The sequence below is a fragment of the Alosa alosa genome, chromosome 10 (assembly GCF_017589495.1).
Source record: "Alosa alosa isolate M-15738 ecotype Scorff River chromosome 10, AALO_Geno_1.1, whole genome shotgun sequence".
Classification (NCBI taxonomy): Eukaryota; Metazoa; Chordata; class Actinopteri; order Clupeiformes; family Clupeidae; genus Alosa; species Alosa alosa.
In genome coordinates, this window is record NC_063198.1 from 20,531,274 (window position 1) to 20,548,678 (window position 17,405).

The following is a 17,405-nucleotide window of genomic DNA, read 5'->3' on the forward strand; positions in this document are numbered from 1 at the left end:
GAGCGACCCAGTAGGAGTTAAAGGAGAATTCCGGTGTGTTATTGACCTAAAGTGTGTTGAAACATGATACCGAGTGTGAACGTATGTCTCTTTGCTCATCTCGGCTTGTCCCCTGCACTCAGAAAGCTGGCGCTAGTTAGCCGATGCTACCAACAGTTTTTCGATGGGGGTGTGTTACGACCCTGTGGGTCTTGTTTATTATTTGTGTTTGTTACTTTTGTTGTGTGTTCTTCTAGGCAGATTGGCGCAGCTGAGGGGTGGTGTGAAACCCTATGACGTCAGGGTAGCCCGGCCCTTTAAAAGGGGGCTGACGTCATTGAGCTCTCTCGCTGACTAGCTGTGGGGATCGCCACCGTCGCTGCCGCACATCGCTGCCACTAGGGCCAGCCTCGGGCCTTGCCCGAGCAACTTGCCGTCATCTCTCTCACTCCCTGGGGTGAGAGACCAGGAGTGAGCGCCTGGCCGCCGAGGCCTACTTTGTAGGCCGTGTTTTTCTTAATTTAGACATTTTTCCATACTGTTTTTTTTTGTATTAATAAATACACCATTTTCTTAAGTTTTGTGTCTGCCCGTTTTTTGTTATATCCCACAAGCCCTAGACCGGGATGTAACAAATGGGGGCTCTATCCGTTTTTTTTTGTTCCCAATTTAGCAACTTGGGCCTAAATTCCCCCCCCCTCCAGTTTTTGTATCGCTTTAGTCGTGCCGTCGTATTGTTTTGGATGTGGTAACAGTTTTTTTTTAGGAAGCGCGCTTGCGACCAAGAGGCTCTGGTGAGTTAGTGTTTTGATTATGTTTTTGATTTGGTGGTGGTTTTGTGAAGCAATCCCGGGGGGAGGTTCATTGCGAACCTCCAATTGGTAAGCTTCGAAGATAATTAGGTTTATTTTAGTTTAAGGGTATTAGGGTCCAGAGCTTCGCCCAGTCTGGGTTATTGGTTAGAACGATGCTTTAGCGCAATTGGGCAGACTAACATTATATTTTTGTTTTTTGCTAAAGTTCGTTTTTTTCGCTTGTGTGCGTCTGGTGGCGACTTCTTAGTCAAGTGCCTTTGTTTAACTACAAAGCCTGTGTGTTTTTTTTCGTGGCATTAAGTGGCAAATGTTTGATCGTGGCTTTTGAGGTTTTTTTTTCCTCTGCTCGGTGGCTGTTGGTCCGAGCATTCGTTTTTGGGTTAGAGGGGGTAGCCTAGAAATTAGATAAGCCTTTTTTGTGAACGACGGAAATTGGTCGTTATTTGTTAAATTTGACTACCGCAGACTGAGTTAATTCGGCTATATTTTTCGTCAGTGTTTGTCCCAATGTCTGCGGTTGAAGAATTTATTAAAAGTCCTTCCGAGGATCTTTTGTCGGCTTGCACTAAGGACCAATTAGAAAAAATTGCAGAGCATTTTTCAATCACACTTACTTCGGAGGACAAGAAGCGTAAGGAATTGCTCCTTAAAGCTGTGGGTTTAGGTTTAGTCGTTAAAAATATTCTGCCTGCTAGAGAAGGTGTAGTTTCTCCTGTGTTGTCATCTGCGAGCAATGCTTCTGATCGGGAACTGAAAATTAGAGAGTACTCCTTTGAAGAGCGCAAATTACAGTTAGAAGCGCACGCATAATGCGCTGAAAGGGAAAATCGGGTGGTTAAAGAGAAGGAATTGGATAAAGAACTTGAAATTAAGAAATTAGAGATTCAGCACGAGCTTGATTTAAAAAGGTTAGAGTCTGGCGGCTGAGAATGAGCGTCAGCGAACGCCGATGAGCTTAACTTTCTTCTAAAAAACTTGAGATGGAATTGGAGGATAAGAGACTTACCATCGCTCAGCCAGTTCCTTCAGTTCCCTCTTGAGATTTAAGTCACTCTCCTGTTCATTCTCCTGTTCGTCCTTCTGCTTTAGGCCTAGACCTATTGTCGGCTCATGTGGGATCGGGTTCTGCTGCTCCGATGGGCGAGATTGACACCGCGCCTTTACTCTCGGCTCCTCTGAATATGTCAGATCGCCTGATGTACATGCTCCTGCACCGGCTCCTATAAGACATCCCGATTATGTCCTTCCATTTGCTCCTGGTTTTCCTTTGCCATTGCCTCCAGCTCAACCTTTTGATGTGAGTCGCAACACTCGAATGATTCCGCCTTTTAATGAACGTGAAGTGGAGAAATGTTTCACGCATTTTGAAAGGGTTGCTATTACATTGAAATGGCCGGCTGAAGTCTGGACGTTGTTGTTGCAAACGGTCTTGACTGGCAAGGCACAGTCTGTGTATTCTGCCCTTACAGTGCAACAAAGTTCGAGTTATGATACTGTGAAAGCGGCAATTTTAAATGCGTATGAGTTAGTCCCTGAAGCCTATCGTCAGAGATTTTCGTGGCCTTCGCAAGTCCGACAGGCTTACGTTTGTGGAATTTGGAAATTTCTTGAGAATGCATTTGATAGGTGGTGCACTTCACAACGTGCACACACCAGAGAACATCTTCGCCAAGTAATCTTGCTAGAAGAATTTAAAAGCTGCATTCCAGACTCCGTGAAATGATGTATATAAATGACCAAAAGGTAACAACATTGGCGCAAGCTGCTGTCTGTGCAGACGAATTTGTTCTCACGCACAAAACCTCTTTCAATTCCTCCTCTTCTCGGCGTGACACAGCTCAGCCTCCCAGTTCGCAGCAGAGCTGGAGAAATTCCAAGTCTGACAGTCCACCGCAGAAGATTGAGTCGCGGGAATGTTTTTATTGCCACGAACTTGGTCATCGTATTGCAGTATGTCCTGTTTTGAGAATGAAGAATTCGAAACCCCCTCCGAAGCAAAAATATTCGAAAGGTTCCGGTTTTGTCCGTCCTTTAGTTCAGTCAAATTCGAAAATCGATCCCGTTTATGAGCCGTTTGTTTCTGTAGGCATGGTCTCATTAACGGGGTGTGAGCAAGATAATATTCCTGTTCAAATGCTAAGAGATACAGGCTCCGCTCAGAGTTTCATACTGGCTTCTACGTTATCATTTTCTGATGAAAGTTATTGCGGTTATGACGTACTAGTGCAGGGAATTGACATGGGAATTTTGAAGGTTCCATTACACACTGTCTATATTAAAAGTGAGTTAATTTCTGGTTTTGTCAAAGTAGCTGTTTGTTCCCAGTTGCCCATGGATAGCATCCATCTCCTGATCGGAAACGAACTTGCACATGAAAAAGTAATTCCTCTTCCTGAAGTCGTTTCGAACCCGTCTGAGCACACTGATGTAGATCCTAGCCTATCTGAAGTCTTTCCAGTGTGTGTAGTGACTCGTGTTCAGGCACGTAAGTCCAGCTCTGCCGATTTATCGGATTCATTTATGTCATTTGACAATCCAGTTGTGTCTTCTCCCGAATCTTCGGATTCGGCACGTCGGTCGCTGTCCACGTCAGAGGGTGCTGAAATTCCAAAATCACCTCGTTCCCTGTCCACTTCCGGAGGTGCTGAAATTTCGAAATCTTTTCTGTTTCTGCCTGTTGACAGGGAGCTGCTCTGTCGTGAACAAAGAAAAGATCCGTCTTTAGCTAAGTGCCGTGCTACAGCTGCAGAAAAGAAAAAAATAGCGAAGAAATCAGTGGCATATTATTGGGAAGATGGCTTGCTAATGAGAAAGTGGATTCCCTCTCAGAGTGAGGATTTGGGTTGGAATACTGCTTATCAGGTGGTTGTTCCTGCTAAATTTCGGCTGCACGTGTTAACACTGGGGCATGACCATGATCTTGCAGGTCATTTAGGGATCAAGAAAAGTTACCATCATTATCCTCGCGTTATTTTTTTTGGCCTGGCCTAAAGTCTGACGTAGTGAGACACTGTCGTTAGATGCCACCGCTGCCAAATAGCAGGGAAACCAAATCAGGCTATTCCACCCGGTCCACTTCACCCGATTCCAGTCATTAGTGAGCCATTTGAACGTATCATTTTAGATTGTGTAGGACCCTTGCCTAAGTCAAAATCTGGGCATCGGTTCCTGTTGACCATTATGTGTGCCGCTACTGCTTACCCAGAGGCTATTCCGTTAAGCGCCGCTTAAAAGGCGGCCAGTTGTGAAAGCACTTATTCGTTTTTTCTCGACCTTTGGGCTGCCAAAAGTTGTTCAAACAGATCAGGGATCCAATTTTCTGTCTCGCTTGTTCAAGCAGGTGTTACAGGAGTTGTCCATCAAGCATGTGATATCCAGTGCATACCATCCAGAGTCACAAGGGGCTCTGGAGCGGTTCCATCAAACCCTGAAGTCTATGTTGCGCACATACTGTTACAATTCTGCAAAACAGTGGGATGACGGCCTCCCATTGTTGTTGTTTACTGTGCGTGAAACGACTCGGGAGTCACTAGGTTTTAGTCCCGCTGACCTGATCTTTGGACACACTGTTCGAGGTCCGTTAAAATTGTTGCGTGAACAGCTGGGGTGTGAGACCACTGCTCACAAACAAACTAACATCCTGGAGTACGCCAGCTCTTTTTCGAGGCGTTTACATAGTGCTTGTGCATGTGCTCAAAAGCTTTGTCTTCGCTCAGTCAAAGATGAAGACTCGTTATGACCGTAAGTCTGTGCACCGGTCCTTCCAGGCTGGCGACAAAGTTTTACTATTTCTGCCAGTGGCTGGCTCCGCTCTACAGGCTAAGTTCTCAGGGCCTTACAAAGTAGAGTCCAAACTTAGTGAGACTGATTATGTTATTTGCACGCCTGAGAGAAGGCGAAAAACTCGTGTATGCCACATTAATATGTTGAAGCCGTACATTGCTAGAGAGTCTGAGACAGAGGTGGACGAGTGTCCTGTGTCTGTGGGTTTTGTGGTTCCTGTGGTCTCCTCCTATTCCCAGAGGAGGATGGCATAACTTTTAAGTGATGTCCCTGTGTCTTCTCCTAGGCTTCAGAATTCTGAGATTTTAAAAGATTTGAATGACTTTCTCGCTCATTTGTCAGATACACGCGCTAAGGATATTCAGCTGCTGATACAATCAGTTCCAGGTTTATTCTCAGATATCCCTTCGCAGACTAATGTCCTTAGTCATGACATTGATGTGGGTGACCATTCCCCTATCAAGCAACACGCATATCGCATGAATCCGACAAAGAGAGCCATTATGACTTCTCAAGTCCAATATCTCGTTGATCATGGGTTTGCTGAACCTAGCTCGAGCTCTTGGAGTTCCCCGTGTATCTTAATTCCAAAACCCGATGGAACATTTCGTTTCTGTACTGATTACAGAAAAGTGAATGCAGTGACCAAGCCAGACTCCTTTCCTCTGCCACGCATGGAAGACTGTGTGGATAGAGTCGGCTCAGCACGCTTTGTCACCAAGCTTGACCTGCTAAAGGGATATTGGCAGGTTCCCTTGACATCTCGTGCTGCAGAAATCTCTGCATTTGTTACCCCAGACTGCTTTATGCAGTATTCAGTCATGGCATTTGGACTCCGCAATGCGCCTGCTAGTTTCCAACGCCTGATGGGTATCGTCTTAGCGGGCGTACAGAATTGTGAGGTGTACTTGGATGATATAGTGCTACATTCGTTCTCTTGGCCCAGTCACCTTGAGCTTATCCACACTGTGTTTCATCGTCTGCAGGATGCCTCTCTGACCTTGAACTTGGCCAAGTGCGAGTTTGGTAAGGCTACTGTGACCTACTTGGGCAAACAAGTAGGCCAAGGTCAGGTACGTCCTGTAGAGGCCAAGATTCAGGCCATTGTTGAGTTTCCGATTCCCAAGACTAAGCGTGAGGTGCGCTGGTTTTTAGGGATGGCTGGCTATTACCGTAGCTTTTGTAGAAATTTTTCTGATGTTGTGTTGCCTCTTACAAACTTACTTCGTACCACTGCTGAGTTTGTATGGTCTGCGGATTGTCAAGCTGCCTTTCAAAATGCTAAGACTTTGCTGTGCAGCTCTCCGGTGCTTGCAGCTCCACAATTTGAATTGCCGTTTAAGCTTGAAGTTGATGCTAGTGGAACAGGAGCGGGTGCTGTGCTCCTTCAAGAGGGATCAGATGGACTTGATCACCCTATCTGCTACTTCTCTAAAAAGTTCTTAAAACACCAACTGAACTATAATACCATCGAGAAGGAGGCACTAGCCCTGTTGTTGGCACTTCAACACTTCGAGGTATACATCGGCTGTACCGCAGCACCTGTAGTTGTACATACAGATCATAATCCCTTGATTTTTCTCTCCAGGATGAAAAACACCAACCAGCGCATTATGCGTTGGTCACTCTACTTGCAGGGCTTCAACCTGGAGATAAGGTATAAGAAGGGGTGTGATAACATTTTGGCTGACACATTGTCACACACTTATCAGTGAGTCCACATTAGCTTAGATTTAATCCATATTAGATATGGATTTTTGGTGGTGGGGGTGTTACGACCCTGTGGGTCTTGTTTATTATTTGTGTTTGTTACTTTTGTTGTGTGTTCTTCTAGGCAGATTGGCGCAGCTGAGGGGTGGTGTGAAACCCTATGACGTCAGGGTAGCCCGGCACTTTAAAAGGGGGCTGACGTCATTGAGCTCTCTCGCTGACTAGCTGTGGGGATCGTTCGTTGCCACCGTCGCTGCCGCACATCGCTGCCACTAGGGCCAGCCTCGGGCCTTGCCCGAGCAACTTGCCGTCATCTCTCTCACTCCCTGGGGTGAGAGACCAGAGTGAGCGCCTGGCCGCCGAGGCGTTTTTCTTAATTTAGACATTTTTCCATACTGTTTTTTTTTGTATTAATAAATACACCATTTTCTTAAGTTTTGTGTCTGCCCGTTTTTTGTTATATCCCACAAGCCCTAGACCGGGATGTAACAGGTGCCTCGGGCATCGTGACTGTGACTCTTGTGATAGCTGCACCGAGAGATTGGGTATGAAGTCCCTTACTTCGTTACCACCACGTCTACATTTACTTTTCTTAAATGTCCTAGTTGTTCGTAGATAAATGTGATTTCATATAAACAGCACTCGCCACATTCATAGTTTACTGTCAATCCATCAAAACTTTGCTGAAATTTTGTGGTCTGATGCTTTCGTTCTTATCCAGAGAATGTGGTTATTTTGCTCCTGTGCGACGCTTTCACCCGCTCTGGTTGCATGCTCATTACGTAAATTACGTCACATTAGCATTGAAGTTTATTACTCAGCCGGTAAGTCAGTTACGAGTTTATGACGCCAATCACACAATGTTGTATTACTCCGAAAATAGAAAGAAATAGAAAATAGATTCAAATGCTTCAACTGTAACGTTATTTGATGTCAACGTGGCGCCAAATTGAATGGGGTTCAATGGAATGGCTAGGTGGAACTGGTCTACTATTTAGCCTCAGATCCGCCATAATGTCTACGCTCTCCGAACGTTCGCCTGCCCCCTTGAGGACTCCCCGATCTGCAAAGTGGCGCATGCGCGACTCTCATCGGGGAATGACACCGGTCTCGTCTCTAAATGACTTAACTCCTACTGGAGAGTTGATGAAAGGGCAACATAGACACTCATCAAAGGACTGCAGAAGGCGACTGCTTCCATTTCATTGGGCATTCACCTTTAGATACTAGCGTCCACCTGGTTTTCCAGCGTCCAGCTTCCTGCATTTCCTCTATGGGCACATAGTTCGCTAACCTCACTGCATTATCCAGACCTTCATATGCCTGTCCCTGCCTGGTTGGAGGTTGAGGGCATTCAGCCATTGCTCCAGGGTATGAGTCCCAAGATGACCCAGTGGGACTCCCACCACTGATGCCAATATCATGCCCAGCAGTTTCTGAAAGTAGACCAGCTCTAAACATTTGCCCAGGCTAGCGAAAGGTGCATCTGACCGCCAGAATTCTTGCCCCTCTATCAGGGGTAAGAGTTGCCCTCACTGTGAGTTCAGGTAAAGCCCCAGAAAGACTGCTCCTCTTCAAGTCCACCTTGAAGCCAAGGGACTGAAAGTGGGGCAAGACTGTGTCTTCATGAGATGGAGTGCAGACCCGTTGTCAAGGTATGGCATGATCTATAAGTCTGCCCTATCATTACAGGTGCGGTCACTTCATGTGATGCTCACTCTTGTGCATAATGTCTACATCCTAGCAGTATTTGTAGTTGCTAGATTTGGAGAATAGGTTTGATACATATTCATCCCTATTGTCATGATTTTTGCATCACAATTCTGTTCAAACTTTTTGTAGAGCAAACATCCAAAACCGGGATCCTTTCGAGGTGCACAGAGAACAGCTTACTTGACAACAAGGAATGGAGGGAGGTACTGGCACTCCTGAATTGGCATTTGACCAAAAGCTGATATGTAAGGGATACAGTAATGTATTGTCTGTCAGAAAATAAATCCTGACGGTGAACAGGATCCCAACGCAAAAGCAGAGGACCACTGGGTGGTCTCAGTTTAAAGTGGCTGAACCCTAAGACATTGAAATGTGGAGTCGAAAAGTTAACCTGTTGTCTTGGGCTTTTGATTTCATCCTTACATGTACATTATGTTTCAGATAATGCATGGAAAGAGTTTGGTACTAATTAATAACAATCTTAAAACAATCTAAAATTCTCTATTTTTAGGCTATAGTCCAGTAAAGCATTTAAGCAGGTAACATATTTGGGTAGAATTTGAGGTGGTGCAGTGTTTGCTCTGTTGCACAGCAATGATGGCCAGGACAGCCATTCGTGGCATGAATTGTATGTGTACTGCAATAACACTGTAGGGAAGCTCAGACTACTGTACAATGAAGAAATGTAAATTTTATCTGGTGAAATCTCGAGGATATCCCCTCTGTTGATGATGGTTTTCTGTTGATGGATTATTAAATATTGGTGTACAAATCAAATTGTACATATTCAGAAAATATATAAATGAAAAGGAAATGCATTCCATGTTGAAGTAACATTAATTATAAACATGTATAATAAATGTAATTGTGTTATGTCTGAGCGGTATCAGGAGAAAATATAGCTGAAAAGGTTCGGAGACATAATAAAAGTGCAGGCTAGGCATATCTCACTAAATTATATAGTAGAAGTATATATACTCTTTTGATCCCGTGAGGGAAATTTGGTCTCGGCATTTATCCCAATCCGTGAATTAGTGAAACAGACACAGTGTACACACAGTGAGGTGAAGCACACACTAATCCCGGCGCAGTGAGCTGCCTGCATCAACAGCGGCGCTCGGGGAGCAGTGTTAATGTAGTGTTAATGGTAGCCTAATATAATGGAATAACAGAAATAACTTGTGCTGTGTTTGCAAATTACCAAAACGCATTTGCTTTCGATTTCGTTTCATTCTAGAAATAGCCAGCCAAACACGTTAGGACTGCAGTCCCACAGGAAAGAGCGTCGCGTAGGCTGTTACCTGTTTCCAAAGTGGGAACGGTTTTTGGGTAAGAGGGTCTTGCTTACTTTTTATGTTGAACTTATCTACTTATTCATTTTTAAAGAAGAGTTGCTGTCCTTGCTAAATGGTTCGTGCATTTTTGTGTTCATTAGGGCTATTCTATCTCGGGTAGTGAAATGGAAAAAAAAAGTGGCCTACCCTATATGACTTTTTGAAATTCCCACTTACTAAATGATAATTATGTCGTATTTTGACCTAATTTCATGGATTAAAAAGGCAATGTTGACTGAATGAATGAATTATGTGAAATAGCCTAAATGCAATAAAGAAAGGAAATGTCATAACAGCGTTTGGACAGTAGGGTCAGTCAACTGGAAATACAAATGAGTCAGGTTTTCGCTAATTCTTTGATGGGGTGGTGGTATATGTGGCCATCCGAAATAATATGGCATCTCTTGAGGCATATACAGACATACATAATCTGTGATGTGTTGGGAAGAAATGCGACACGTGCCGAAATTTCCACCTCCTCGAAATTTCACAGCACCTCACAGACATCGGCGTAGGACGTGAATGCGTGAATCCGTTGTGATGTTCACCAACTCAAGCGAGGAGCCTACTGTATCTGATGGGCAGTTGGAACTTGACGTTTCGTCAGCAATGGCAGAGGCCTAAGCTAGTATGGAATTCTTAAAATAAAATAAATGAATGAACTAAAATAAAATAATGAATGAACGCAAAAGTACACGGACCCTGAACCATGCAGTCAAGGCATTCACGCGATGTTTTTGTGTCTGTGCATATGAAGAAAAAAAACAAGGTCAATCCATCGGCCAATAGCGGACAGGTGGTACGCAACGGAATTTAATTGGTGTTAAGATCAAGTGTTTGTAGCAGTCTGCATTCTTTGACGTCGTTTGGTTTGACTACATACTGCTTTCCAATTCCATCATAGCCGAGGTCAAGGCCCCTTGCAAAATTTCTAACGAGGTCCATATCGGTCAATCCAGAATGTAGGCCTATGCTTCGTCATTTTATCCTAAAGAAAATTTTAAAAAGAGCAAAAGGGAAAATGTTACCCTATATTTCAATCTCACTTAGCCTCCTAACTCAGGTAAAATAGTGAATTGACCTACCTGAATAAGTTATCATGGCAATTGGAATAGAAAATGTCCAGAATGACCAAATGACCAGAAACATTACTTGTTCGAACCAACTCAGTTCACATCTTGAAATAAAACTAAGGTGTTCATATACAATCCTGGCTTTTTTTTAAACATGGTGCAAATATTGTGGCTTGGACTGATCTGAATTTAAACCAATCAACTGGTTGTTTGTACTTGATAGACTGCAATGCATGCCAGGATTGTAATTTTTGAATGGAGTCTGTGTGACTGGGTGTGTCTTGTGACATTGGATAATTCAATGCAATATGCAGAGTGATTACTAGCGGTAAAAAGATTTGAGTGGGGATGTTCTGTCAAATCGCCACTATTGATGACTCATGGAATGCCTCTCGTCCAATCAGAAATTAATTTTAAAAAAAAGTTTGACCGGATAACTGTTTTATAAATGTTGATGTGTTTCATTAGAGACTATTGTTGTTGTTGATGAACATGAATGCATGATGCAGCTTCAGCTGGAACTGGAAATAGAAGGTACAAATTCTTCCTGGATTATCCAGTGAACATTATAAAAATCAGATATGAAAAGTTGCAAAATTGAAGCATTTTATGCAGTATTTAACACATTTAAAATAGTAATTGTTCCGGATTTGTGGCATGTTTACGGTTCTTTTCTTTGTCAGACATAAGATGTAAACAGAGAAGATGACACACACATTTCATACTTTTTTCATTTTCTCTAGCTTTGTCACCACAGACACAAGTGGGGGAGGTAGCTTATGAGAACACAATGGGAGAGCAGCGAGGAGCAGCATGGAAAGCGAACAGGGGACGTGAGGGTGGTGCAGCAGGGAAAGGGACATATGGAACCAGTGCTGGGCCATACGGAGGACATAGATGGGTATTGAAAGAAGGATCTTGGAGGCAGGCAACAAATGGATATGAAGGACAAGAAAAGAGGGAGGCAGGTTCAAGAGAAGGACCAAATGGCCATCACAAAGGACTATCTGGAGGAAAAGATAAAAGTGGACCCTCAGAGGAAGAGATTTGTCCTATCTGTATGGACGAGTTTACCGACAAAGAGAAACTGTCGTGTGGCCATGCTTTCTGTAAGGACTGCTTAAGACAGTCAGTGGAAAGCATGGGTGCTAGCTGCCCGGTGTGTAAGAAGGTGTTTGGAAAGATTGTGGGAGACCAGCCAGATGGAATGATGACACACTATACACAGAATACATGCCTTCCTGGGTTTAAACGATGTGGCAGCATAGTCATTAACTATCACATTCCCAGTGGCATTCAGTCGGTAAGGGTGTGTGTGTGTGTGATTTTACCAATAACAAGGTAGCATACCAGAAAAGTAGTAGGTTAATATTCCGCAGTAGAGGTTCAATAATATAATAATATGCAATTATACAGAAATGCTATTTTCTCTCAATTATTTTTGGTAGAGCAAACATCCTAAGCCAGGGCGGCCATTCCAAGGTGCACGTAGAACAGCTTACTTGCCAGACAACAAGGAAGGGAGAGAGGTACTGGCACTCCTGAAGAAGGCCTTTGACCAGAGGTTGATATTTACAGTGGGCACCTCACGCACCAGTGGCATGGAGGACTGTGTGACCTGGAATGACGTCCATCATAAAACCAGCACCCATGGAGGAGCACAAAGGTATGTGGTGTATAAAGTAGATGTCCTTCACAAAGATTGTTAAGTAAAACCAAATACATTAGAGATACTGTATATTGCAGGATTTTCCAAACATTACATTTGCTAGCTAACACAAATGTGGTTACCTGAGTTTCAAATGTCTATAGATCATATATGAAGAGAGTGGAATAATAATTTATTTCATTTTATGTTGTGTCTGAAAATGTAACTTAAAAGTTTGTTATTAATGTTACTTTTGTTTCCTTTTGCAGTTTTGGCTACCCAGATGATGACTATCTGAAGAGAGTGCGAGATGAACTCAAAGCCAAAGGCATCGAGTGAAGAAGCTGCCATAATAACAGCTTAGATGCAGACAACAAGGGTGGATGTCTGTGATAGTATCCAAGTATTTAGTCCTCTAACCAATCTTTTTTTTAAGATGACTTACTGTACATATTTGATTAAAGGCGCCTCAATACATCCTTAGTAAATTAATGTGGATCCTTGTTTTAGTATCTTTAGTATCTTTTACTGTTCATTGTCATGTGGATTTGTTATTTTATCATCCTGTTTATGTTGTAGTGTATGTTATGTGTGGTGTCTTAAGCTACTGGGACCTTGAATTTCCCCTTGGGGATCAATAAAGTATATATCTATCTATCTCTATCTATCTAAAGGGACAGTCAGTGATTTTGCAGGAAGTCGCATTTGTTTGTGTTTATGTTTCAATTTATTTAAACGCGTTTGTGCAAAAAACATTATATTTTAACCAAGGACCAAACGAAACACAGCAGAGTAGCTCACCCCTACCATCAGTATTCCCAGAGATATTCCACGCAGGGTGTCGTTTTCTTTGGAGGGACACAGGCTGCCTCCACTTTGTTTGTTGAGCGTTTTCTTTTTTACAGTGTATTCACGGAATGGGTAGCTAGCGGTCGTGAGGAGATTATTTCTGAATGGGAAAAACAACTTTAATATCGGACTGTTTGCATTGTGTGTGATCATAGCAATGTAGGGAACTAGCAGGAAAATGTCAGAAGTTTATTCTACTGAAAATGTCTAGGTTTTTCTTGCTGTTGACAGTTTTCTTCTAATTTCTCATGATGGATTATTACATATATTGGTGTCTACAAATCAACTATAAATATAAGGTTGTGTATATAAGTATTGAACTGATATTAATTTGTATAAAACATATCTAATGTCTCAGACGTATGTGGGGAAAAATATAGTTGAAAATGTTAGATGCCATTATGGAAAATACAACTGCCAGGGGGGCGCTGTGGCTACAACTGGCCACATCATCCATACCATGTTTGGATCCGAGTGCCCTCGGGGCCCAGGGTCGAGTTCGACCTGAGTTAATTTCCCGATCCCACCCCATCTCTCTCTCCCTGCTTGCTTCCTGTCATACTTCTTTGTCCTATCTGAATAAAGGCAAAAAGCCCCAAAACTATAATAATTGCCAGTTTGGAGTATCTTGAGTGTTTAAGTGTAATACAAAGTGTACAGTATAATACAGTGCCCTCTTCATTTATTGGCACCCCAGGTAAAGGTAGCCTATTCATGTTTATATTCATGTTTTATATTCATGTTTATGTTAAGTACAGACACATTTGTCCAAAGTGACAACAATAATTGTTTTTAGCCCTATAGGCTACTAGCATTAGTATCAGTATCAAAATAATTTAGGCAGGTGTCATATTGTCACAATGTTGTTAATTTGCTTTCAGAGGTGCAGTAGATAAAAAATGTTTTTGCTCAGAGTCAGATATACTTGTAGATGTGTGTAAGTGATGATTATTTTTACATTTTTAAATGTTTACGGGTGTGTGGTTTGGCATGCTTGATAATTTGGCCCAGACTATTTGGGAACCCCTGATGTAGGGCATGTATGGTAGCCTAATATAATGGATAACCGAAATAACGTGCTGTGTTTGCTGATAACGCATTTGCTTCCGATTTCGTTTCATAGCCAGTCCCACCCTGTTTTACCGTACAAGTAAAACAAGTAAAAAGGTCCCACCTAAGACAGCGTTGCGGAATACCTGTTGCCTGTTTCCAAAGACAGAAAGTGCTAAAGGACCGATTTTTTGGGTAAGAGAGTCTAGCCTAGGCTACTTTTTATGTGGGACTTACATACCCATTCATGTTTAAACTTTAAAAAAGAGTTGCTGTCCTCGCTAAATGAGGCGAATGTGTTTTATTCTCGGGTGCATATGAAAAAACAATAAAAAGTCAATCCATGTTTTAATATGAAACGATGGGCTCATAGCTGACATGGGGTACGGAATTGAACTGGTTTTAAGATCCATGTTGAAGTGTTTCTGCATATAGCAGTGTAGGTGTACCCGGAACACCCAATCGTCGGCCTGGCAGTGGCACACCTAAAATATGTTCCACCTAATATAGGTTAGGTCTACTTTCACTCTTAGCCTACCATTAGGATACTTCGTCGTCCGTTCTTATCATTGTAACATGCCAAACCAACCATAATAGCTTATCTTAGCAAGCTATGATGAAATTGTTTCCAAGTTTAAATTCAAGCTCCTCAGTCTTGCACATGAGGTGAAGTTAGTTTGATGTTGGATGCTCGACAGATATAGCCTGGCTCATTGCGGCAGGTTTCACCAGCCTACTAGGGGCCGTCAGAAGTACCTTCTGAATTACCTTCATAGTTTTTCTAGTCTTTCATAGTCCTTTTGTCAATAACATCATCATGTGACCTACTGACACCAAAACAATACAGAATGGTTTTCCTATATGGGACTAATGATCAGACACACCTCTTTTGTATAGGCCTTAAATGCACATTCTATATAGATGAATATTTTAGAAAATCCCTTATTTCCTAAGGAACAATCTCCTTTTTCTCAATACCTCCCAATCCATGTGACCCAGCGACTCCAAACCAGTGCAGAATAGTTCTCCTATGTGGGCTGATCAGACACACCTCTAGACCAGTGTTTCTCAAAGTGTGGTCTGGGGACTACTCGTGGTCCGCAAGCAAAGTGTGGTCTGGGGACTACTTGTGGTCCGCAAGCAAAATATGTCAATTCAACATATTAACATTGTGTTTGAAAGAAAAACATGAGTTTGTTTAATTGCCTGGTTGATGGTTTAGTAAATGTGCAAACTCTCTTTTCCTTTTTTTCACAGGCCTATATACAGTACGCGTATCTTGTGTGATTCAGTTAAAAAATGGATTGCTTGATTGTAATGACTATTTGAACACAATAAGGTTGTGTTTTGTTCAAAACTAATTGTTATGTGTGTGATAGCCCTGACTCCTTCCTTACAGTGTAGCCTGTATTTTTGTGTTGTAACACTAAACTGCTGTATTTTAAAACAAATAACAAATTCATCATAGCCAAGGCCAAGTTCCACATCAAAATTTCGAGCAAGGTGTATATCGGTCATCCAAAATCATGTACAATAACTGCTAATGTAATTATGATACGTCATGTGAACCTTCAGAGAAAATAGGAAAGAGAAAAAAAGAGGAAAAAGAAATAAAGAAAAAATAAATGTTATGAATATACATTATTTTTCAATCTCACTTAGATACACAATTCTATTAAGTAACCAGGCCTATGCAGTTGTCAGTTTTTTAGCCTACTAACTCAGGTAAAATATTGTAATTAGTCTACTTTAATATAACAAAGTTATCATCCCAATTGGAATACCATAGAAAATGTCTTGTCAAATCATTGTCAAAATGTCTGACCAGAAAAATGACTTGCTCGAACTGTACTGGTCCATTCCAACTCACATCTTGGGTCTTAACTTTCCTATTGCTTATGTGTTATTATCACAATGCCAACATACAGCCCACTACCCACTGTGTAGCATTCTAAAGGGATCTCAATTTGAGAAGAGACTGTAAATTCTACTCCACTATCCATTTTGTATTTGCAGGCCTGCTGAAATGGCTGAAGCAGGACTAAGCGATCAGGATCCATGTCAGTGTCCGGTGTGCCTGGATCGGTTGAAAGAACCAGTCACTATAGCTTGTGGACACAGTTATTGTAAGAGCTGCATTAATGGTTGCTGGAATCAGGAGGACCAGAAAGGTGTATATAGCTGTCCACAGTGCAGAGAGACGTTCAGCCCAAGACCTGTTCTGAAGAAAAACACGGTGTTGGCTGTGCTGGTGGACAAACTGAAGATTGCGGAGACACAGGAAGCTTCCTCTGGGCCCTGCCTTGCTGGACCAGGAGACGTGGAGTGTGACTTCTGCACAGAGAGAAAGCTCAAGGCGGTCAAATCTTGCCTGGTGTGTCTGGCGTCTTTCTGTGAAACCCATGTCCAGCCTCACTATAAATCTGCTGCCTTTAAGAAGCACAAGCTGGTCAAGGCGTCTGCACACCTTCAAGAGAAGATCTGCTCTCAGCACGACCGACTTCTTGAAGTGTTCTGCCGCACTGATCAGAAATGTATCTGCATGTTGTGCTCCATGGATAAACATAGAAGCCATGACACAGTCTCAGCAGCAGCAGAAAGGAATGAGAAACAGGTGACTCCTAAACTCCCATTGATCACAGAGACCAAATTGTTTTAAATTAATGCTATTTTCATAGATAGGTTCATAGATAGAATGAGCAACCATGTCTACCATGTAGGTATATAAAAAAATAATAGTGGACAATGTTGGAGTATAGAACCATTTGAGGTGTTATAACGTTATTTACCACCCGGAGAGAAGAACTATTCCTTTCTGATAGGTTGGGATGGCTATTCAGGTGGCTGGGTGGGATGGCTGAATAACAGGGCACCTATGAAGTAGATCTGGTAAAAAAGCTCACTGTTCAATATCAATGCTTATGAATGCAACTATAGCAACCAGCTGCAGTACGATGACGGTTAAGCCTGGAAGCAGACTTTGCAACAATGGAATCAACTGTAAACAAGCTAACTGTCCACTAACAGCTACTGTATCACTGTTAGGGCCAAAGAAAGTTGTACAACAAATTGAACAAGTCGACTTCTTTTTAAACGTAACCGCTTGTTTCCGCTGTACACCAAGTGTCACAGTATTTACTTATTTAAAATTATTTCAATTTCAGAATACGTCTTTTCTGATAATATTGCTTAAGTCACAATATAGTTTAAGACCTTGTAATAACATTGTATTATGGCCCAGATATTATAATAGTATGTATTGATACCTCTGTTGCAATTGCCACTTCTTTGTACAATACAAACACAAATGGATCCTACTGAATGTTAATGCATTTCAACAGATGCCACTGCAGGAGGCGAGGAAGAAATCCCAGCAGCAAATCCAGAAGACAGAGAAGGAACTGCAGGAGCTGAAAAAGGCTGTGGTGTCTCATAAGGTGAGATGCAGAGT

At 42.3% G+C, this 17,405-nt stretch overlaps 2 protein-coding genes across 3 annotated transcripts; both read left to right on the plus strand.

Moving 5' to 3' along the window:
• The first annotated feature begins 9,097 nt into the window (after positions 1–9,097).
• Positions 9,098–12,606, plus strand: LOC125301677 (E3 ubiquitin-protein ligase DTX3L-like). 2 transcript variants are annotated; one of them, XM_048254353.1, is made up of 4 exons: positions 9,098–9,329; positions 11,151–11,710; positions 11,856–12,073; positions 12,325–12,606. In XM_048254353.1, exons 2-4 carry the CDS (start codon positions 11,198–11,200, stop codon positions 12,392–12,394), a joined length of 801 nt encoding a protein of 266 aa, XP_048110310.1. In that variant the 5' UTR covers positions 9,098–9,329; positions 11,151–11,197; the 3' UTR covers positions 12,395–12,606. The 2 variants fall into 2 exon arrangements, with proteins under 2 accessions (XP_048110310.1, XP_048110311.1); XM_048254354.1 differs by lacking the exon at positions 9,098–9,329 and having other exon boundaries at positions 11,113–11,710.
• Positions 12,607–14,080: 1,474 nt separating this feature from the next.
• Positions 14,081–17,390, plus strand: LOC125302167 (E3 ubiquitin/ISG15 ligase TRIM25-like). The gene is given in 4 exon segments (XM_048255213.1): positions 14,081–14,149; positions 15,971–16,568; positions 17,296–17,340; positions 17,343–17,390. Coding segments are annotated over 3 exon segments (681 nt in total). The 5' UTR covers positions 14,081–14,149; positions 15,971–15,980.
• Positions 17,391–17,405: the final 15 nt, after the last annotated feature.